The 23,152-nt window shown below is 39.9% G+C and overlaps 2 protein-coding genes across 2 annotated transcripts; both read right to left on the bottom strand.

The window, feature by feature from the left end:
• Window positions 1–9,465: 9,465 nt before the first annotated feature.
• On the bottom strand, window positions 9,466–12,218 carry MYF5 (myogenic factor 5). Its single transcript, XM_023200575.1, has 3 exons — window positions 11,565–12,218; window positions 10,695–10,770; window positions 9,466–10,281 (listed from the first exon to the last, which is right to left on the bottom strand). Exons 1-3 carry the CDS (start codon window positions 12,063–12,065, stop codon window positions 10,091–10,093), a joined length of 768 nt encoding a protein of 255 aa, XP_023056343.1. The 5' UTR covers window positions 12,066–12,218; the 3' UTR covers window positions 9,466–10,090.
• Window positions 12,219–19,674: 7,456 nt separating this feature from the next.
• Window positions 19,675–21,515, bottom strand: MYF6 (myogenic factor 6). The gene is made up of 3 exons (XM_023199845.2): window positions 20,911–21,515; window positions 20,529–20,619; window positions 19,675–20,295 (listed from the first exon to the last, which is right to left on the bottom strand). The coding sequence occupies exons 1-3, from the start codon at window positions 21,427–21,429 to the stop codon at window positions 20,177–20,179; spliced, it is 729 nt and encodes a 242-aa protein (XP_023055613.1). The 5' UTR covers window positions 21,430–21,515; the 3' UTR covers window positions 19,675–20,176.
• Between the last annotated feature and the right edge of the window lie 1,637 nt (window positions 21,516–23,152).

Below are 23,152 nucleotides of genomic sequence, written 5' to 3'. Positions count from 1 at the left end.
GTTTTTTAACCCTAGGTTAAGAATAATTTAGTATATGGGAAATATTTCTCACAACTCCTTCCCTCAGCATTTTGTATGAATTCTGCTGTACATTAATAGATTAAAGACAATCAGATCCAAGTATGGTGTGCATTCTCTGTACTAGGGACTGATTTCAGAGCATGGTACATATTATGTATAACTCAGCCTAAAACCATCTTGAGAAGGTAGGTATTGAGGACTCTACATACAGGAGGGAAAGTAGATTGGTCAATTTATAAAACAGGAACTTGCGACTTGACCAGGGTCACTCTTCAAAGTTTATTCTCTTAGTTATCATATGTATTGCTTTCTAGATTCTTCATATTGGATCAAAAGACCATAAAAAGTCCCCAGTGTGATATTAAAAAAAACTCTTAAGTTGTCAAATCACATCTTGAATTTGATTGGCAATACTGACATGAATCCTGCAGTCATCAAGGATCCTAAAGACTTTATAACAGTACAGAACAGTTAACCTTTCTGTCCTGGCCAGAAATCTAATTTGAGCAATTTTACTTTGATGCTCTATTTTTGATTAGTTAAGCCATTCATCCTGTTTGACATTGTTGTGTAGTGTTGCTATGCTTATTTTAACCAGCTGTCACATTCCAGCCCAGAGGTGGGTGAAATGATTTTTGTTTATATGTAATTTGAAAAGGGCTTTTAGATGCCCTGAGCTGGCAATATGTCAATGTTAAAGACCATTTATCCTCCCAACTTAGCAAGCCTGAAAGACTTTCAAAATTCCTCATGTAACTTTATTAAAAAATTACTTCTGCCATTCAATTGTTGGCAAACTTTTTAATGCAACAATTTCTAACTCTATTATTAAGCGTGTGATTGTAATTATGCTGTCCTTGCAGAAGATACTCATTTTTTATGTTGAAATGATTCTAAATTTGTATCGGACTACTCATATCATATATCCTGTCTTTCTGAAAGAGATTATAGCATTTAAAACAGGATGGCTTTTCTGATCTACATGTATATATGGAAAGAAATTTAAATTCCTCCTATAGAGATTTTACTCATGTATAAATTGATATGAGAATACAAAAATTTATTCAATAAACATTAATTTATACCCTTTTTGTGTCTGAATCAAGACAAAGTATTAGGGATTGAGGGACCCGTTCTGCATTCAGGGAATGCATAAACTAAGAGAAAAAAAAGCAAACAAATAAAACCACTCTTCATATTCTTAGGCACAAGCTAATTCTCCCTCCAAAATGTGTTACTAACTAAAGTCCATGGAGTTTTGGGTTCAGTGGCCCAAGAAATCATCACAATTCTCCTTGTCGCTTCCCTGTGTAGATAGCTCATCTTCCCAGCTCTGATTATCCCTATTCAGATAGTAAAAAAAGAACAAATGATTCTAAAGAGTAACTGTAAAAATCAGTAATTTCTTCAAGAAAAAAAAAATCCAACCCCAAAACAGTCAATCTCTTTATCATCATGCATATAAAACAACCAGTTAGTTGTTTTACTTGAACTTTCACTTAACAAGTCAGTTTAGCACCTAGACATACAATTGGTTTGAATAAAAAACATTATCTTCAATGATAAATTAATGATCAAATTATATATACTTTAATTTGGAGATTCATTTTTCAAAAACAGAGATATTAGCCGGCCATGGTGACATGGTCCTGTGGTCTCAGCTACTCAGGAGGCTGAGGTGGGAGGATCGCTTGAGTGCAGGAGGTGGAGTCTGCAGTGAGCCATGATCATGCCACTGCACTGCAGCCTGGGTGACAGGCTGAGACCTCATCTCAAAAAAAAAAAAAAAAAGGATGTATTTATTTTATGTATTTTATGTTATCACCATTACTGGATTGTAACATTATGGTTTAATCAAAATTGGGATTCTTAAAACACATTATTCATACAATATAGTTCTTTAGGAGAATCATATTCACTTTCAGTGACCTGAATATGCGATTACAATTCTTCACTTTCTGTATCACATTTTAACTGAGCACACGAAGTGCTAACAGAAGGAAAGTGTTAACATTTAATTGTCTGTGAAATATTTTCAGAGTTAGCTTTGATGTAAAAAACAATAGTTACATAGAAAAGTGTAATGCTGTAAAGTTGAAACATCCAACCCAATGGAAATTTTTTATCTATAAAGAAGCCACAAAAAAGAGTCTTTAAAATGCATCTCTGATAAGATGAAGCTTTCACTTTCTTCATTATTTACTTGTTCTTGCTTATTTTCATATTTACCTGTTTGTTATACCACCATTCCTTTTTTAGTGACTCATCAGCATTGCCAACCTGATTAACCATTCCCTAGTTAAAAGAAAAAAAAAAGTAATTGGTACATGCTCAAGCTGAGTTAACTCAATGCAATTTATCTGAATGAAAAGTGGAAAAGGCAGTCAATCAGTTAAAAGTTTCTAAATGTTTGATGGTGACATATCATGTAACCTTAACATCTGGATGACTGGATTTTAATCTTTATATCCAGATGTCTGGCATCAGGCAGACAGAACCTCAGTGGTTCAATCAGTCATCAACTTTCATTGAGCACCCGCCTTGTGTTGTACAACTCAGTGAGGGATGTAGAACATCACCTTATGTATGGGTTCTTAATTAGTCCTTCTTACTCTTAATCCTCTTAATTAGTCTTTCTGACTCTATTCTCTCCTCGTTCCAAAATACCAGAATACTAAAACACCCATCATAAAATCTTAGTTATTTGCCGAAAATACTTGCCTTGCCTCAGGTTTCCACTGAACTTTGGCGGGCTGCATAGAGCTGTAATAGGAGAGTTATAAGAACCCCACTTGTAAATTGATCATGTTACACACACTCTGTATGTGTAACCCCTTACTCTGCAATAACCTGGAGTCACTCATACCCAATTCCTTGAGCTGTTTTTATGCTTGTTTATGTAAAATGCATATCAGACCCAAAAACACTTATAGGTCATAGTAGTCACTCTATGCATGAGGGTAGTTTTCTAATCTTAATCATAAGATCAACATTAATAATACTTGTCAAACCCAGTTTCCAGTAAAAAAAGAAAATTTTAATAACTGTCCTTTATAAATTTATTTTCTTAATACCACATTTCCTTGACTCTAAAATCCCATTGATCATAAGAGGTTCAACTTGAAACAATTTTTTTGCCTAAAAAAGAAGTTCTATTTCATTAAATGTAGGCAAAAACTATAAAACCCAGGCTGATTTTATAAATTTTACAGTGTGAAAAATCATGCTTCCTGAAGAAAAACAGTTTTGTTTCTATTGCTAGTACTATTGCTATTTTATTTCTATTGCTAACTATTACCTCTACAATTCCCTTTTGCCTTATGTTCCCAGCAAACTAAATTAATTGTTTTGAGGAAAGGGAGGAATCTAAAATAATTCCAAAACATTCATCAAATGATGCCATACGATGAAATAAAATGTGTAGAATAAAGATGAATTCAGTTCTGTCCATACTGAGATTGACATCAAGGGGGAAATGTTTAGTTGGCCATTTAAAAACATGAACGGCCCTCTGTAGAGAAACCTGCAGAGTAGCATTTGGAAGCTGTTTTAATGTGATTTTTTTAGTTGCAGATCCACTCAAGCTATTTCATATATAGGAGACATAAGGAGTAATCAAAGGAACCACTTGAGCCCATAGCTACTAAAGCTGGAAGATATTTCGAGAATCAAGATAGTTCCAAAGAGTCCCACATGAGAAGTTTGTGAGTCTTTATTCTAAGTCTCAATCATTATGTTTTCTTTTTTGAATTACCGTTTGATAAATATTTGTTATGTATTAGTCCCTAGGCTAAGCATTTTATATGTTTTATCTCATGCAATATTCACAATTCCTGTGATTTATACTCTATTATTTTATATTATCCACATTTATAAATAAGAAAAGCTTTTGAGAATTTAAGCAACTTACCTAAGTTCCCTCAGCTATTTAGTGGTAAAGCTGGGATTTAACCTCAGCTTTTACCCAAGGCCTCAGTAGGACAACAGTAGGCACTTAGTAGGTACTATGCGTTATTCTGTCTCTGAATATACCTTACACTACTCTCCATTGCCCTCTTCTATTCCCCTGTAATTTCAGCCTGTGTATGACCCATCCTAATCTCTCTAGGTCCATCCATATTGTGACTTTTCAATTTAATTCTCATTGTTAACTGGTGATTTATTTCTCTGTCTGTGAAAAAAAGAGTCTACTTATCTCAAAGCATATATTTGAATTAAACCATGCAGTTCATAAATATTGCTTAGTCTTTATATTTGTTGCCTTCAGGTCAGGTGCCCATTCTTCACTGATTAACTGTTATTAAAAAGACCAGTCAGGCCAAACAGAAGCTGCATATGGGGTAGCTTCCTTAAGAAGAGAGTATGAATGAGGCAATAGTAGAAACATCTCTACAATAAAAGGCAGAGAGGAGGTGAAGCTATGGGAATTGAAAGGACTACAGCAGACCAAAAAGAGAGGTGTCCACATAACAAACCTAAGAAATAAACATAACAATTAGCCAGAGTAAGAGAAGTCAGTGCAAGAAATTAACATGAAACAGAAAACTAAGAGAATCAGTAGAAAAATAGAAAATGATGTTAAGGAATCCTATGAAGATTTTGAAAAAAGAGAGTACATTCCACCACAACAAATGCTTCAGAAATGTCAAATCATTTATTTTATGTATATACATACATACATGTGTATATACACACACAATCTATCCTGCTATAGTAGGATAGCATATACATATATGTATTATATGTATGCATGCATAACTGTAAATATTTCCTACTATAATCCAGGGGACAACAGGATTGGGAAAGAACAGGTCTTGTTGCTTTCATAGAGGAGAGAACAAATGCTAATCATCACAAAAATTAATACATAAGTTCAATGATGAGACATAATACAGAGAAAAGATACATGGTACTTTCAGAGCATAGACTAAGAGTACCTGATACTGTATGAGAGTTCGGGGAAAACTTACCTTAGAATTGATGCCTGAGCTGCAGTTTAAAAGATGAGTGGGTATTGACCAGGTGAAGTAGAGGGGAGAAGAGGTTTCAGTCAGAGATAATGGTATAAAACCTCTTTGGCAAAAGGGAGTATGATGACTGATCAAAGTCACTTCTGTGGCTGGAGTGGAGAGAGTAGACACTTGACAACAAAGAGCTAATGCTAGAGAGGTGGATAGGAGACTGACACACAAAACTTTGAGGGTCATGTTAGAGTCTGCTATTTTGTTTGAGAGGTGGATAGGAGACTGACACACAAAACTTTAAGGGTCATGTTAGAGTCTGCTATTTTGTTACCCTGCGTGCAATAAGCTGGGAGGGAAAACGGAATGGTTGACATAATCAGACGAATATTCTGAGACCATTTCTCTAGCTGCAATAGGCAGAAGAGATCAAAGAGTGGTATTATACAAGATTATTTCTGTTTCAGTTAACAAAATTCCCACTCATACTGGTTTAAGAAAAAAGACCATGTGTCGGCTCCTACATTGTAAAGTGTAGCCAAGAGCAGATATTCAGGCATTTGGGGATCTGGATGCTCAACGATGTTTTCAGGAATATCCGCATCACAGCTCTGCTTTCTACTGTGTTGCTTTATTTTTAGGCAGGATCTACTTTTTTGGGCGTGAGATGACAGCTGGCAGCCTGATACATAAGATAAAAAAATCTCATATATTATCACCCCAGCAGAAACAGAACCTCCTTTTCTCTGTAGTTCCAACAAATATCCCAGGACTGACAATTACGGAACAACTTGGGTCACACGTGAATCCATGAAACAATAACTATGGTCAAGGAAGAGGATATAGTCATGGTCAGAGAAGAGTGACTTGCTCACTTCTAGAGCCAGGTGGTACTGTGAATCCCACCTGAACAACACGACCTGAAAAGAGGAAAGGAACAGTTTCCACAGAAAAATATGGAGGCCATCACCAGAAGTGGAAGAGTTAATTATGGAGCAACAGGTTAACAGGATCTTATGATATCTCTAAAATGAGATAGCCATAGTTTGAATTAAGGGTAAAGAGTAAATTCATTGACTTTTGTAATTAGTTGGACAAGAGAGTAAGAGAAGTGGAGATATCAGGAATATGTCCTAAATTTCATGTTTAAATAACTGGTAAGGCCATTCACGGAGAGAGTCAACACTGTAGGTGAGCCAGGTTTAGAAGCAGGGAGAGAAGGGAAAGATGATGAGTTTAATTGGGAATACGTTGAGTTGGAGGTGCCATTGAGACTTATGAGAGACTTTAAGAAGACAGTTGGATATATAGGACTGAAGATCAGGGAAGACATCTCGCCTATAGGGATAAGCTTCACCCAGGACTGGAACAGTCCACTGGTTTGAAGGTTATAAGTGTTCATGGCCAGTCATAAAGGCAGAAGCCTGATTACAGTCAGTGAAATGGATAAAAGGTGAGGAAATAGAGATAGCAAGTGTATACTAGTCATTGTGGTAGTATTAACTATGTATGCAAATTGACTACTATTTCCTTCCCTGAAAAATAGAGTTTAATTTGCTGCTTTTGGGTTCTGGGCTGGTCTTAGTAACTTGCTTGACCAGAAGAATGTAGTAGGAAAAATGTTCTGTCACTTCCAGTGCTACATCATAAGAAGACTTCTAACTTCTGCCTGAGCCTCCTGGAACACATGTTGTAAAGAAGCCCAAATAACCAGCTATGTCTTGGGCAAATTATTAAACTCCTTAAACCTTAGTTTTCTTATTTGCATAATGATAAGCACAGCACTCAATATTTACCAGTTGCTGCTGTATCACTATTTTCTGATTAATCTGTAATGAAGTGAATTTGTAACATAAGTAGAGATAAGATTTGGCTATTTTCCCCTTTACAGAAGATTATTTTTTATAATATTTTGACCTTACAATAATTTTAGTGTTCACTATTTATAATTTTTATTATAAACTAACTCACTAGCCAACTAAAATATATACAATTAAAATTCTTAAAGGAAATAAATGTGATATCCTGTGCTTTTTGTGACAATGTAGGAACATTCAGTGGTGATATTTTCAGGAGTACTTTGCCATTCAAGCTCGGTTTTTCTGAAGTTACAAATAGCCATACTCTAATATCATTTCCAGAAATACCACTTTTGCAAGTCAGAGAATTAAATTACCAGTTTAATCTAGTAACTGTTATAACCCCAAAGAGAGAATTTCAGGAAATACCACTCTCAGATTAAGCATTCCTAAGAATGCCATCTTAAAGGGGAATTTGTGGGTATCATATGGCTAATTTTATCTAACTTGCATCTTTCAAAGGAGAAGAAAATAAGGACAATTGAGACACCACACCTGGATCTATATAACAACCTGCATCCGCATAGCACATACAAATTTCCGTAACTTCCCTGGATGCGATTTTCATTTATAACTCAGGAAACATGTATTTTGCAGCCATGAGAGGAAATAAGGCTCTTTTGACTCTCACTTCCTGGAAACCTCTTCCCGTCACGCTTGCAGATAGGGGAGGGAACATTGTCCTAGTTGCTCTTAGAAATCCGACTGTTGGTTTGCTGCATGTTTTCCACCAGCTGAGGTGAGGTGGGTTAATACAAACTCAGAAACCCAACTGTTCACTGCAGGAGATTTACAGATGACAAAATTCCATCCTTACTTCAATCTTTTGTGAGTTCCATTTCTTTTTTCTCCCTACTTTTTAAAAGAAAAGAAGACTTTTCTGGATCTGAACTACTGGAAAACCAATTTCCAAAGGTCCCTTGTCTAAAAAGAAGTATGTATGACTGCAAATGCTCTGTTGTGCTGAGCAGACATCAGTCCTCAATGTTAGTACATTGACAATGAGATTAACTGAGTAACATGGAATGCAGAATATTGTTTTAAATCGTACATTGAGCACCCTTTGTATTACATCCAGACCACCAAAAAGGTTCTAACTACTTTGAATTATTATTATCATATTCATTGAGAATTAGGTATGCTTGCAAAGTTATAAAGCAATTGAGATTTGATATGAAAAAGTTTAATTTTCATTCACTTGAACCAAAAATTTCGTATTTCTGCTTAATTATATTAAATGAAACAAAATATGATAATGTGCTTAAAAATTGAAGTTTAAAAAGCTAAATCAATATTTGAATATTTTTCCTGTCTGATTCTATTAAAAACAACACATCTCCATTGTCTCCGTAGAAGTATCAAAAGGAGAAAATGTACCTAGCACAGTTTCTAACAAAAGTGAATAACCCAGACTTATGTTGGAAATATACACAAATCTCTATCATGCCCTCTTGAATTCTCTTCATGTAAAATCCTCACATTCTCAAATCATGAGTAAAGACTTATATCTGTGTGCTAAAAGTCAGTGTCCCCTGTCAGGCCATGATGCTAACAGAGTGACAGTGGCCATAGTATTTTTTAACTCAGCCCTTATCCCTCTCTTATGGAATGATTCCCATTCCTTTAAGCTTCATGACTGCATAAGCATGAGCAAATCACATCAGAGAGAAAGAGAAAGCTTCCTGAGAACAGTGGCATTGCCAAGCTCTAGTAAAGAGTCTGTATGCTTTTTAAAAATTAATATATGTAACCACAAATCCTTAGGAATTTTAAACTAACGGACGTATAAGAGGATTAAACAATTATCAATATTTGTTCTCTGCGAACAGCTCCTTTAGATACTTTAAGGATCTCTTTTTAAAATCTCTCTCAATGATAAACCTGTGAGAATTATCCCAATCATTGTCTCAACATAATTTTCCACTTAATTGCTCAATTTTTTCATACCAGTTCTTTCTCGAGGAGATTTAGGGTGATGAATACGAGATACGTCTGTTTTTGCATACACACATGCACACACACGCATACATGATATGATTAATACAATAAAATTTAAAAGGCTGTAAAAAGGAGGAAGACAACTCAACTCTGTCTCACTTCAGTATAATTTGTGTAAGTTTTCTTATGTTGGCACTCTGGCAATATAAAAATAAATCAGCCCAATAGCTTTAAATATTTTATTGACAATATTAGTATATATTATCAAGACATTTTCAGGCAGGTAGAAAAAGTAAATATGACTTAACTCATGCCTTCTATTGTACTATAGGTATTAAGATGATGTAATATTGTATAGTCTTTTTAAAAAAAGCATGTGTTATTGTCCTGAATAACCTCTATCTTCCCTTCACACACAAATGACTTGATAGTATATGGTACAGTTCTAAGATAAAGGAAAAGTTTCATTTAGCAGGCTCACTTGAAATATATTTAAAAGAAAATATGATATTTTCATTTGTGACATCAACAGGACCTAAACCAGGTTAATGAGAATGGTAAATATTCAGATTTATCTGAAAAGCCAACTGTTTAAGAATTTTCAGCCCACATGTAAAGATTTCATGTCAATGAATAGTAATTCCATTAGGAGTGTTCTTTTAAAAGATCATGAGCCAAAATATTTCTTGTAGTAAAAAATTTTGTTTATGGTGGAATTTCCAAAATTTCTTATATCTTGAAATTATCCACAAAGTACTATTTTCTGCTTACATTTAAAAGATACATTTCTTACAAGAAAAGATCAAAATATATACATTAGGCAGTATTGTTACATTTTTATTTAATACAATATAACTAAAGGATTAAAGAGAAAAGAAATAGTTAAATATATTTAAAATTCCATTTAACTGATTCTCAGCTGTTTTAATGTTTTAAAGAAAAAAGTAAAGCTCTAAACACCAGAGACATTTTGATGAGCAATATTACATATATATATATATACATATACATGTATATATATAGCATTGCAACAAGCTACTCTCAATGAATTGCCCCCTATCAGAAATACTATTATTGGAACTATGTGTTAATATCTAAAGCAAAGAAGAATAAAGAAGAAGAAAATATTATTTGTAATGATGACTTTTTAGTTAAATACACTTTCTTATAAAGTGGCAAGGTAATCTTTACAAATTTACAACTGAAAGAAATCTTTATATACATGTTGTCTTGGTTTGGGACTTTTTGAAGCCTTCTTCTTTCTGTGTATTAGGCCCTCTTGGAAGAAGTGATATAGACCAGAAAATTAGTTCATAGCACATGATAGATAAGCCTGGAACTAGAAGGCCCTGGAGTTGCAGGCTGTGAATCGGTGCTGGCAACTGGAGAGAGAGACGTGGGATCCTGGAGAGGCAACCCAGGTTGCTCTGAGGAGGTGATCCGGTCCACTATGTTGGATAAGCAATCCAAGCTGGATAAGGAGTTTTTATCTGTGGCATATACTAAGGATACAAGGAGAAAAGCATTAAAAAATAACTAGCCCAAGATAGACAGACTTGCGTATGTTGCTCCTTAAACTGTGGGTCAGCTCCTCTGACACCCAGAGGTCAGGTGGTCACAGAAACCCTAACATAGAAATTTGCAGCAAATATCTGGCAATTCCTGAGGGGTAGAGGTGCGGAGTGGGGAAGCCCCCTGATAATATTTCAAGTGACAGTGTGTGTGCATGTGTGTGTGCGTGTCTGCTAGGGGGATTTGGAGCAGAAGATGTGTTTATTTTGCTTTGCCAAAGCCTCCCTGTAAGAACTATCACTTCCATTCCCTTCCCCAATACTATCAGGAAGAACAGAATTTTATAGGCTGAATTGTTAGATTGAACCGGTCTTTAAACTCCTGTGAAGTTATCAATTCTTACCATTTGATACATCAGAACAGTAGATGCTGTCAAAAGTGCTGCTCTTTCTGGACCAGACAGGACTGTTACATTCGGGCTATAATACAAGACACACAACAAAGTTTGTTTTCAGGTCTTGGCAAAAGATGTTCTGACCAACGGTGAGGCTGTGCTTGCCCACCAGCTCTGTAACCGAACACTGTCAATCACCTTCACTGCCTTGATTTAGGAAGAGCTAGCCCTCTCCAAATTCCCAGGGCACTGAGGTCAATCTCTGTGCTTGAAGAAGAGGAGAGCAGCAGCAAAGGGAAGAGGGGGTGGAATTCAGCAGCAATGTGCATTGGGTTAACCATGCAAAATGGATTGGAGTAGAAGAAAGCCACACTAATTCAGGGAAAGAACACTTTCCCAGGACAAAAACACATTAAAACCTGGCAGCCTTGGAGCAAACGCCCTCTAAAAAGAATGCATCAACATCTTTCAGCCAGGCCTCATTGGAGCAGGAACTGGGGCCATGTGGGTATTTCTTTCCATTTCCTCATTAAGTTATAAACGGTGCCTTGACATATCAGTGTAGCGCATGATCCACAGATGGCATATTTTGAAAATAAATTCAGGAATGGAGAAAACATGTGAGTGATCATTCACAGCCACCTATCTCCCATGTCAACCCTCGATTACAGTGTACACCTAGAACCTGCTAGAAAGTCAAACTAAAATCTTGTTCAGCAGCGGTTTGGGGAGTCTTTCTAAATGTGGACCCCTCTCTTATTTTAAAGCAACTCAGCATCTGCCTCCACCCCACTCTCCCCACTACACCTGGTTAAATGAGGTGTAAGGACCTCAGAAAAGATTAGGGTAGCCTAGCTAGGTACCAGATCTATTGCTTACCATGCCATCAGAGCAGTTGGAGGTAGGGCTGGTGGGCTCTGAGCAGCTCTGTCCTGGCAGGCTATAGTAGTTCTCCACCTGCTCTCTCAGCAACTCCTGTAGGCTCTCGATGTAGCGGATGGCATTCCTGAGGATCTCCACCTTGGGCAGCCTCTGGTTGGGGTTGGTCGTGGTGCACCTCTTGAGGGTTTCGAAAGCCTGGTTGACCTTCTTCAGGCGCCTCCTCTCGCGCATGGTGGCTGCCTTCCGCCGATCCATGGTGGTGGACTTCCTCTTGCAGGCTTTGCAGGCCCACATGAGGCAGTGACCAGCCTGGTGGTGGCCGGTAGGCGCTCGCACGTGCTCGTCCTCGTCTGAGCCCTGCAGCTCTGCTTTGTGCCCTCCGAAGGCAGCCACTCGTGGCACAAACTCGTCCCCAAATTCACCCTCGGGGGACGGGATACAGGAGCCATCGTAGAAGTACTCAGAAGATGAGAACTGGCAGCCATCCATCACATCCATCCTGCAGAGAGGCAGGCGGTGCACCTGGACGGCAGCGAGAGGGATAGGGAGAAACGGGAGCCTGGTGCCTCTGCCGACGGGCAAATCCCGAATCCCGGGCGGAGCTCCCTGGTCTCTGGCTCCGGTAATTAACAAGGGCAGACGCCTGTTGGCCTGGGTCGACAAGCTGGGGTTGGGGTTCTTTATATATTCTTTCGGGAGGGAGGCCGGCCCCAGCGGCCAGGCACTATTAGCATATCCCACCGCAACCCCCGCAGGGGCTGTCTGGACAAACCTCCTCCTTTCCTCTAGAGACAATCCGCTGTGTACTGCCCCTTTTGACTCTAATGGTTTCACTGCATTTCTGCTGGGGCGGGAGTGAGTCCCCAACCTGCCCATTTGCACTCTCTAGATAAGCTAAAACAAGGGATCACTTAAGGAGTGTGCCACACAAAAGTAAGGAAGGCAGTCCAACTTTTTACAATTGCACACATATTTTAAAATAGTGATAATAAATAGAAATCCCTTTCACTGGCACCAAGAGCTGACCTGCCCTCCCAGTCCTGGGCATGAGGAATTACCTGATTTGGAGGTGTTTGTTTCTCTTTTCCATGAACTTCGATTATCTCGAAAATTTTTTCCAGCCATTGGATTGAATAACGGTTGCTAAAAACTTGAAGTGGCATTTTCAATCTTGGAGTGAATATAGGGTTTGCCTTTTAAAATCTATTTTGTATAGCTTCAGATGAGTAAAATTTTGCTCTGATTGTCATTTATTCTAGGCTCTACCTTATTGAGAGTAGGGAGGGAGGTTTCTTTTCCCATGACGGGGCTTGCTCTGAGTTCTCCCTGTATGTCTGCTCATCTAAAAGGAGGTGGGGCACAGGAAGGCCAGGTGACCAGGAACATTCCTCCCGTCCTTTCTTCCTTCCTTTTCCCCTTCTGCACAGTATTTGTTGAGCACCTTCTCCTTTGTGCCAGGCGCTCCCTAGATCCTGAGCAGGCCAAAGACCTGCATTGAAAGTGTCTCTGAGATTTCCAATAGAAGCCCAGTTTTCGATGGCAAACTCCCTTTCCAGGGGCAAGTCTCCTTTCTCCCTCTCTTTCTGCCCCGCCCTGTCATTTCTACAGACTAAACAGCCAAGCTGGGCTTTGGGGTTGCTAATTTTCTGCTTTCAGGCAAACTAACACCGTTACAGATGCGTCCCAGCTGCTGCCACTGCAATCCTTGACTCGTGTAAAATTTCCAACTCCTCAAACCAGGAGTAACTTCACACACTTCAGTGACAAAAGCCTTCCAGAAAAGCAATCACAGCAGGGTCTTTGGAACTTCGATGGATAGAAGGCAAGAGGGGAGGGTTGCCATTTAAGTGAGAATGAATCTATTACTCAGCTTTTATCGATCCTCCTCCACCCTTAATCCACTTTCAGGTTACTTGGGTTGGGGAGGCGCTGTTTATATTTAGGAAAAGCAATTACTTAAGGTCTACACAATTAGTCTGGGGTTTTGGACTAGGTCTTGTGGCCCAGTTAAAAGAAGCCGGAGTGTTCTCAACTCAACCTAGGGTCACCCAGTTCAATAAATATTGTGGCTCCAAAGTTATTGGGAAGAGGAGGGAGTCTTCCTTCCTAATATTGTTAGTATTATTATCATAACTATTTCTTTCAGTGAATGGAATTTTGTACTTTTTTTTTTCAGAATTATTTTCTTAAAGCAACCTGGTTCATCCAGCATCTTTAGGGGCCAGAGAAGTATCAACCTTTTCAGGGTGAGATCTTCTTTCTAAAGTGAAGACCTTGAAAACCAGAAGTGGGAGAGTGACACTGTCAGTCACTAAGGTTTGCTAGCCACATCATTGCTGTCTCTTCTCTTCTGTCCTGTCATTTCGAAGACAAGGATCTCTCCTGAAAATCAGGCTCCCTCTCACACCAATGGGCTGCTTAATCATCTGACCAGTGGGAAATCCATCTGCACCGTTTTTAGGGCCATTAACAAGTCTATGCCTTTGAAATGAATACGGCATCCAGGGCTACGCTAGATAAAAAGAGGCAAGTTCAAGAAGAACCGAGGTGGAATCTAAGATGCCATCCACGCTGGTGGAAACATTCAAATGCACAGCAAATGCAAAGCACATTATTACCTCTGAAATACAATAGTGGGTAGATATCCTCCCCCAGGAATTCTCAGCCAAGTCCCACAGTTTCTATCAGCAGCCATATGACCACTGTTTTATTTTTTTGGCTGTGGAGTCCACAAATGAGCTCAGACTTGTGATTTGGACACAAATAAACTTGGCCTTTAAAGTTTGAGTGAAAGTTAGAGGTTACGCTTCTGCTCATCGTTCAGCTAATTTCTGAAAGCACTTAACGTGATTTGTACTCAAGCCCCTCAGCGTGAAATATTTTTAATTAACAATTATTAAGAATTTTCTATTTGCCGCGCACTGTTCTCAACCCTTTCCATAGATTAACCTAACAATTAATACTCCAAACCACCCTGTGGGAGCTATTATTGGACCCATTGTAGAAAGAAAGTAAACCCGAGCTCCAGGTACTAGGTTATTTGCCCCAAGGTCACACAGGATTGGAAACTAGGCATCCTGTCATCACAGCTCCTACTCCTAGAGGTGATTTTGTTCGTTTTCTTCTTCAATTAATTTAGGCTCCGTGCGCTTCCTTAGCGCTCCAGAGCATAAACTTGCAAAAGCTGGCTACTCAACATCTTTCCCTGGTTCCCGTGCCTGGGAAGACGCTGTCACTCAGGACCCTCTGTCAGTAAGGGCAGTTCTCAGAGGTTAAAACTGTCTTTGGTAAGGTGATCTCAAAACAAAGTGACCGGAGTGCCGCGAGCAACTGGAACTAAAGAAGCCGAGAAAACACAAGCGCCGGGCGGCTTAATGGGACTTGCTAGCAGGAGAACGGGGTCCGGAGTTGAGAGCCCTTGGGACGCAAGTGCTGAAAATAGGATCTCAGAGCACCAAAGTAAAAAGAAATAAGATAAAACTTTTAAAACGCTGTCGGGGCGAGAGAAGAACGAGAGAGAGAGAGAGAGAAAGAGAAGCAATATGCTAAGAAGGTAGGCAATCAGCACTACAAAGATGGCCAGGGTGTCCCAATTCAGGAGGGGTCACTCTGCTCTTTTCCCAGGGGAGACCTGGAAGGGGAAAAATAAAGAACTGGGTGAGCAACATAGAGAAAAACTTTTTTTTTTTTTTTTTTTAATGCGTTGGCCAGGGAAGCATGGGAAAAGTTTTTAAAATGGCTCTAAAAAGATCTACTCAGGGCACCCTTTTGTACTCAAAATCGGACTAGATTGGCTTTTGCTCCTCACACGAAGAATCAAAATAAGTTTTCCACTATTTCTGCAGAGAAGTGAATTTCTTGCATGCGCAGAAAACGCACATTTATTTCATATGTAAGCAGGTTGTTAGAAATGACACTCCAACACTGTCTGCTAGGAAAGTCTAACAGTTGGTAGATGAGGGGAAGAAAACCCAGTCACCTCTGGTGCTATAAATGGATACCCACAAAGGCTCTGGTGAAGTAGATATATATATTTTTCATTTTATATTCTGAAAAAAATAAATACATTTGATTTTCTTACAATTTAGAATTATAATCAGGTTCTAATTGCAATGACCTTTAAGTAACATCAACTTTTTTTTTTTTTTTAAGTGAAATCTGTGTTAGTTTAAGCATTATGGTAACACATTAATAGTGCTGGTGTGCCAGCAAAATGATTCTCATACCTTCCTCTTCTAGTAAATTTTGCCCACCCTAGGCTTTCTGCATTATTGAAAATTCTCTATGCTTTTCTTAGAGGGAGAAAACAAATACATATAGAAGGATACATCTGTTCCAATTCACTCCTGCCCCTACCTGCAGATCCTTATCAACTCCTGGACTAAGGGAGTTGTTCTTGATATTTTTTGTATTATAGATGACTTCACAATGTGCTAAACAATTGCAAACTGCTATTAGCTCTGGGAATCAGGCACACCTAAGTAAACACATTAGTACCTGCCAGAGCTGCTGGAAGAATTTGTAAAGACAGCTGAGGAAGACATTGGCCTCTGCTTGAATTAGAGGACTTCCAGGAGAGATCAAAGGCCTAAGTAAGGACATTTAGCAGCCTTGAGAGTACAGAAAGTAGCCAGTTCTTACAGAGTTATCTTTGTTGCAGCACATGGCATAGCCATTCCATCTCAGACTGACTCTGAACTAGGCTTGCAAAAAAATTGCTTTTTTCGGAATGAAACCATCTGTTATAAGTTTAATAGTTCAAGGGAGTGACTGGAGGGGCCTGTCAGAGAAATAGCTTGGTGGTTTGGCTCTTTGAGAAAATACTATGTTATTGATAATTTATCAGTGCATTGGATTCGGCAATTAGATATTCAAAGTTTAAACAAAAATGTTTAAAAAATTTCAGCTATGGTGTTGTGGGAGAGCTATTTGAAATGATGAAATGAGATAAAATATTACTAGAAGAAAAACACAACCGGGTAAACTAACTTTAGTAAAAAAAAAAAAAAAAAAACCCAAATGTCTTAATAAGAATAGAGGTCACTTTCAGCATCCCAAGATTTCTCTGCTAGTTTCAGAAGTAGTTGTGAACCCCAAATTCCAGCATTCCCTCCACCCCCAAAACATATGCAATAGTTTGGAGAAAAATAAATAAGACTGTTAGACATAAGGGGATTTCCAGTATTCAGGCTTGGAATTCAGTGATCCAGGTATTAAAATTAGTATGAAAGCCGACATTTGATTTTCTGCAAATTATTTCTGTAGTAATATAATAAAGAAAATCGCTCATTATTTTGTACTTGATAGCTTTATACCTGCCTCTGGAAAGAGGCTTGAATTTAATCCCAAATTGCTTATCTTTACCAAGTTATTATGTCTTGATTTTCTGCTTCCACAGCTCTGTTTATTTTGGCTTTGGCCTCAGTAAAGATTATCATCATTAATATCAAACAAAAACATTTTAATTGCAAACACACCAAGGATTTCATTGGAAAGCCTAACATGTCATCTGTAGCAGTGGAGGTCACATGAAGTCTTTGGGAAATATTTGCTCTATTTAATGAAGAGACTTCTATAGGAAAACTTATTCCAAACAATTTCTCAAGTTACCTAGCTAAGAGAGATGGCTTGCAAAGACTGAATAAAATCCATCAACAAGTAAAGTCCATGAATTAATAAAAGCATTCTGCTGTAGAGCCATTTATAACACAGATCTTACTATAAGTATACGCTAAATTATAAATTAAATGAGTTCACTTAATCAGTTACATTATTTTATTTGTGTTGCATAATAAATTTGAATTTTAAAAATAGAAGTGTACATATACACAATTTAGGGAAAAACCCTAGTGATTCTCAGGGAGAAAATGATGGGTATCTAATAAGCATAATTAATGGGCATAGACACTACCCAGACATATTCACACGTTTTGGTTGGATAATTTGAAATGCTTTACCACACTTTTTTAACTTACTGCTCTAATTTGGAGTTCACTAGCTAGCCACTCTTGAGAAAGAGCTTTTGGAAAACAAATGTCAAGGAGAGCCATATTTTTCCCCCAGACCATAAGATGTTGCTTATTAATTTCCCAAGGCAAGGTGGGCCCAGTGGAATGGGCCTGTAGTCCCAGCTACCTGAAAGGCTGAGGCTGGAGGATCACTTGAACCCAGGAGTTCAAGCCTGGGCAAGAGGGGACACATCACCCCTTAAACAGAAAAAAAAAAAAAAGGAGGAAAGAAATTGCCAATGTGCCAAGGCATCTCTTTCACAGAACATGATGGTTAAGAACACAGGCTTGAACCCATTGATAATTGACTGGCTCTGAATCCTGGCTCTATGCAGTATTTAACCAAGTGCAGGAAACTCTGTTCCACGGATGTTCTTTAAAGTAAAATAGCAGTACCTCTCTCATCTGTTGTAGGATTATGAGTTAATATTTAAATACTAAGAATGGCTCATTTATGTTGCTTTTGTTCTCATTGTTGTAAATACTTTCCCCAGCCAGAGCAAAGAAAGGCTGAAGAAACTATGGCTTTGGTGGAAGAAAAGGGTCTTTGAATTGACTAATGAACAAGAGAGCTGGCATCTAGTGTTTATTTTGTGCCATTTTGGCTAAGCACTTCACATGTGTCATCTCAGTGAATCTTCACAACCTCAGGAGGAAACGGGACTAAGAATGAGCAGCGACTAGTCCTAGACAGTGGCAGCCTGGATTCCATCTAGGTAGTCAACCCCACACAGGCTCAGCAGTTTGCATCCGCTAAATCTCCCACCTGCCTCTCCCAAAACTTTAAAAGAGATTGTATGTCAATGTCAGCTTCTGCTATGAACCTTTCTGCATTTTAAATGTATATTAGAAGAAATCTGATTTTCCCATATACTCAGAAAACACAGTGACTATTATTATCCCCAGGAAGAGGCCTTCCTTTCTGAGAGGAAAAAGGGGCAAGATACAGCTCTGTACCTGCAGGGGGCGCTGTCTGTGGTGCTATCTGCGCAACAAGAAGGTCCAGCCTCTGGAGGGTTAGAAAGGAAACGGTGGGCTGGGAAATACTGAATCCGATTTGATTTTCACATCTGCTAACTGATGACTAGCTGTTCGGGGGGAGGAGGAAAGGTAGACGTTCAGGGGTAGGGGAAGGGAGTGAAGGTGCCACTTACAGAATTTAAGAGAGAAGTTGCAATTCAAAAGAAATGGCTTCCTCCTCTCCTCTGCCTCACTTCCCACTGTGTTTCTTGGTGGTCGTTTCTTCCTAAGGTTACAGGATAAACAAACCTGGCACACGTTGTAAAATCCGCATGGTGAGGAGCTCCTGGGGCTTCTAGCCTCTCTGGGGCTTTGCTGTTTGGCCCGGCTAAGAGGTTGCATGTGTGTTGTTGTTGTCTTTTGTCCTCAACCATTGAAACCTTCCCTCTAAGCAGCCCTCCCTTCAAAAGCAGCCCACCCCCCCCTCCAGAGACAGATCGCCCATTTCTTTTATCTTTTGTTTGTGGAAAACAAACCCAAGCCAAACGAGGCCTTGAGGATATTCCAGTCTGCTAGGGACCAGTCTAGTTCAAGAAAACTGGGGAGGGGGCCCCGAGATCCAGCCCTGAGGCCAGTGCATCCCCGGGAACTCCAGAGCCACACTTCAGGACAAGGGCGACCTGGGAAGGATAAGAGGGAAGGCAATTTGGGAGTCAATCCGCTGAATATCTTTTCGGGAAATGAGCACAGTTTTGGTGTGGTAATTTCTTGCAACCATATTTTCCTAGATTGAGAATTCCATTGTTAACTTTGGGTAAGTAAATCTCACCCAGTTATCCAGGTATAGGAGTGTAAAAACGGACGGAAAAAGATGCTGATAAAAGGAAAAATGACATTTTTCTTCCGGGCACTATTCACTTCCAATGACAAGTGTGAGGTCTACCACAGATAGAAAAGTATCCAGTTTAATTCAGACTAAGGAAAGCCAAATTTCCTCCCTTTCAATTGGCCTGTAAGAAAACACCCAAATAAATGGGCTTGTGTGGTGTCTAAATTAAAATATGGCTCCTCTTTATTTTTGTACACATGCCCCCAAACATATTTTTCCAGTTCCATCAAACTAGGACCAACTTTGTTCATATAGAAACTTTTTAATATTACAATACCAGGATCCTCGCACATTTTATATACATCATTCCACATTTAAAATATATTTTAGGTTTACATAAAAAATGAAAGTGCTAAACTATTTACAAAAAAACATTACATACCCCTAACATTAAATGCAACGTTCCCACTTTAGACAGGAATGAACTTCTTTTGAACATGGCACAAAAGGATCACCGTAATAAAAGTTAATATATTATAAAATCAACCAAACAAAAACAAAATGAGGCTAGACCTAAGCCACTCGAGGTTCCAAAAAAAAAAATAAAAGCCCAAAACCAAAAGGCTTTTTCATTTGAGCGTGCACAACAGTTTTCGCAATGTTTCTTTGTGAATGTGTCTCCTTCTGTTTCACCAACTTTTCGGTCTAGTTTCCTAAATGTTAATATAATGTGACCCAATCTAAAGGATTAGGCCAGGAAGGGTGGGTGGGATCTTCCTGCTGCGTGGAGAAGGTCTCAAGCGCCGGTCCAGTTACTTCTCCACCACCTCCTCCACGCAGGGGAGTTTGCGTTCCTCCGAGGAAATACTGTCCACGATGGAAGAAAGGCATCGAAGGCTACTCGAGGCTGACGAATCAATACTTGCTCCTCCTGAGCGCAAAAAACAAACACACAAACATAGTACCCAAAGAAGGAAAACAAAGCAGCTCCGCGCCCCACGCGAGGCCGCTTTGGCGGCTCAGAAAGGCCTGGTCCCTGCGCGCAAAGAGCGCCCTTTTCACAGGGCGCGTCCCTGCTGTCGCTTTGAGCCCTCTGGGCCCAAGCATCCTATCCACCTCCCGGATTTTCTCTGGTGCGACCCAGAGCCCTTTCTTTTACTTTACCTTCTTTAGCAGTTATCACGAGCCCCCTGGAATGATCGGAAACACTTGGCCACTGGGAGCTGCAGGTGCGCAGGAAATCCGCACCCTCAAGCTGGAGGGAAAACCAAGGCAGCAGCAGATTAGGAAAGAAACATCGGTTCCGGGGGTGGGGTTGGGTGTGGTGGGGGGGCGGCTTTCCTGCTTCCTCGGGCGGGGTACGCATTTCCTGCCTATTGCAAGCACCCGGTCTTCTTGGGCCACTGGGGGTTCATTAGAGACGGAGCGGGAGGGGCGGGCGAGAAAGGGGGAAGGGAAAAAAGACCAAGCAGCTGGAGGTTAAGGCCCCGAGGAAGGCGTTTAATTAGCCTTTGCATTTCCCTGGCCCGGCAGCATCTAGGCTTACATTTTCTTGCTTGGGTCTGTAGCTGAAAGGGTCCACCCCCAGCTCCTGCATTTTCTCCTGCTGATCCAGCCTGTGCAGAAGGTCCTGCAGCCGCTCAATGTAGCTGATGGCGCTCCGCAGAATCTCCACCTTGGGCAGCCTCTGGTTGGGGTTGGCCACAGTCCGCCGCTTCAGTGCCTCGAAGGCCTCGTTGATTTTCTTTAGCCTCCTCCTTTCGCGCAGGGTGGCGGCCTTTCGCCGGTCCGTGGGGGCAGATTTTCTCTTGCAGGTCTTGCAAGCCCAGATCAGACACTGGCCGGGGCAGTGTGGAGGCTGCAGGCCCGGGGGCGCCAGGACATGTTCCTCTCCGCTGCTGTCGCTCCCCGCTTCCGGGGGCATTTGGTCCTGGCAGGGGGACAGGGTACCATCACTCCCTGGATACAAAGGAGAGCCTTCTGCCACTTCTAACGGCTGCAGAGTAACATTTTCCCCATCCAAGTAGAAAAAATAGGAGCCAGTTTCAAAAAGGTCCATCATCATGTTCTCCTCCTTGGCCTCTGACTCGATCTGAACTGGGTGATGGACTCAAAAACCCAGAGGAACCACCCAGATGGCATTTAATTAGTGCAGTGACATAAGTCGACCCAGCTTTATATATAGTAGCTCCTGAAACTCAATCCAACTTTTAGCTGTCATGGAGCATCAGTCTCCCAATGTGATTGCAGCTAGTGCTCTCTAGAACATCTAGTTTGAAAGAAAACTAAGAAGTGTCACCTCCTAGAGTATTCTGACAATCTATGTGCAGACCAGGTTACACAGAGAGAATCACATAATTTAAACAAAGCATTGAACGCTTCCATTTGGGGCAGTTTAGATACTAACCTGCTTACAGGACAACTTCAAAACAACTGGGGATTAACATTGGCCCATTCCCCTCCCCCTGTGCTCATCTGAATTCTAAGTATAGACCCATGATGAAAGATTTCAAAGGCAATAGCTGTTGCTCCAAAATAGCCGGGTTAATGTTTGCAGAGTGTTTCAGCTCCTTTCTCTCTCCTGCCTCTCAAAAAGATGCTATTCCTGTGATTAAAACCATTACAGTCCTTCAAAGGTTATACATGACTTTCAGGCTTCAGCCTCAATAGAAGCAGGTAAATCTCTTTCCTCTCTTTTACTAAGGCTGCAAGATGATTTGGGAAATGGAGGGGGTGGCTGAAGGGTTCTCACATCCCATGATACTGAATGAAATGATTCTCTGGGTCCTTCCATAGAGACTGTCCTTGACTATCTTTTTTTTTTTTTTTTTTTTCCTTTGGGGAGAGGGGCAACCAGGATTTGAATTCTGTACCCTTCCATTTGTGGAGCAGTATTACATATGTGGTAGGGAGTGGGATAGAGGATGGGGTTGCAATACATGTAATAAGTCCTCCTTAAAAATAAGTTTAGTGAAAACAAGACTCATACCACAGCTACTTGATATTTCAACATTTACTTGTGGGCCCTTCCAAGGTGTCTCTTTTATGATTCCAGTGCTGCACACTGTGTGCTCACCATTTTTTCATTTGCATTCTTACTATTCATTGACTCCAAATAAGTTGTTGGATGGGATTTAAGTGAGAAAGGTTAGCAACCAAGGCATGAGCAAGGAAACAGCATTTTTTACATTGCAGCTTGCGCATGGTCCATAAAACATGTATTGTTCTTCGGGAGACAGTACAATACGAAGGTGAAGTGCAGGGGCCCTAGTTTCCAAAGAACTATCAAGTCCTAGCAAGGTTAATTTCTAGGTATATATCCATGGGTAAGTACTAGATCCTGATGTCTTCAAGATGATAGTGGTTTCCTTACAGTGAGGATTGGTGAGGATTCAATCAAATGATACCATGCATGTGAAGCACATAGCACATAGCTGCTTGGTGAACAGTAGTTATCATTTATAGTATAAAGCCAAGTTAGGGCAAAGACCCGTTCCTGTGGATGAAATAAAGCATAGCTGTTGGAGAGGTTTTTTTTTTTTTTCTTCCCTCCATCTCTTTTGCTGTTCTTTCCTTTCCTTTCACCTTTCCTCCTAGAACTCTGGAAGGACTTCCTGGCTGTAACCGGCCTTTGGGATGACAGTCAACCTTGGTTTTGGTCTTTATAGTCAGTGCCCGAAAAACTACATGGAAAATAAAATCTTATTGCTCTACCCCAAGCAGTAATGATTATAAGTTGTGTTCTTTATGACTTTATTTTAGAAAATGAATAGCGTGAAGATAATACA

Source organism: Piliocolobus tephrosceles, chromosome 10, assembly GCF_002776525.5.
Source record: "Piliocolobus tephrosceles isolate RC106 chromosome 10, ASM277652v3, whole genome shotgun sequence".
NCBI lineage: Eukaryota > Metazoa > Chordata > Mammalia > Primates > Cercopithecidae > Piliocolobus > Piliocolobus tephrosceles.
The sequence above is the reverse complement of the archived record's forward strand: the minus strand, read 5'-3'. Positions and strand labels throughout refer to the sequence as shown.

Bases quoted from the DNA above. Each gene is read 5' to 3' on its own strand.
- MYF5 (XM_023200575.1), bottom strand. From the start codon at position 12,065: ATGGATGTGATGGATGGCTGCCAGTTCTCATCTTCTGAGTACTTCTAC. The intron at 10,771-11,564 runs GTAAGCAATAGA...CTTGTATTATAG, and splicing joins CCAACTGCTCTGATGGCATG to CCCGAATGTAACAGTCCTGT. The intron at 10,282-10,694 runs GTAAGAATTGAT...TTGTATCCTTAG, and splicing joins CTGTTCTGATGTATCAAATG to TATATGCCACAGATAAAAAC.
- MYF6 (XM_023199845.2), bottom strand. From the start codon at position 21,429: ATGATGATGGACCTTTTTGAAACTGGCTCCTATTTTTTCTACTTGGAT. The intron at 20,620-20,910 runs GTAAGCCTAGAT...TTTTCCCTCCAG, and splicing joins ACAGACCCAAGCAAGAAAAT to CTTGAGGGTGCGGATTTCCT. The intron at 20,296-20,528 runs GTAAAGTAAAAG...TTTTGCGCTCAG, and splicing joins CGTGATAACTGCTAAAGAAG to GAGGAGCAAGTATTGATTCG.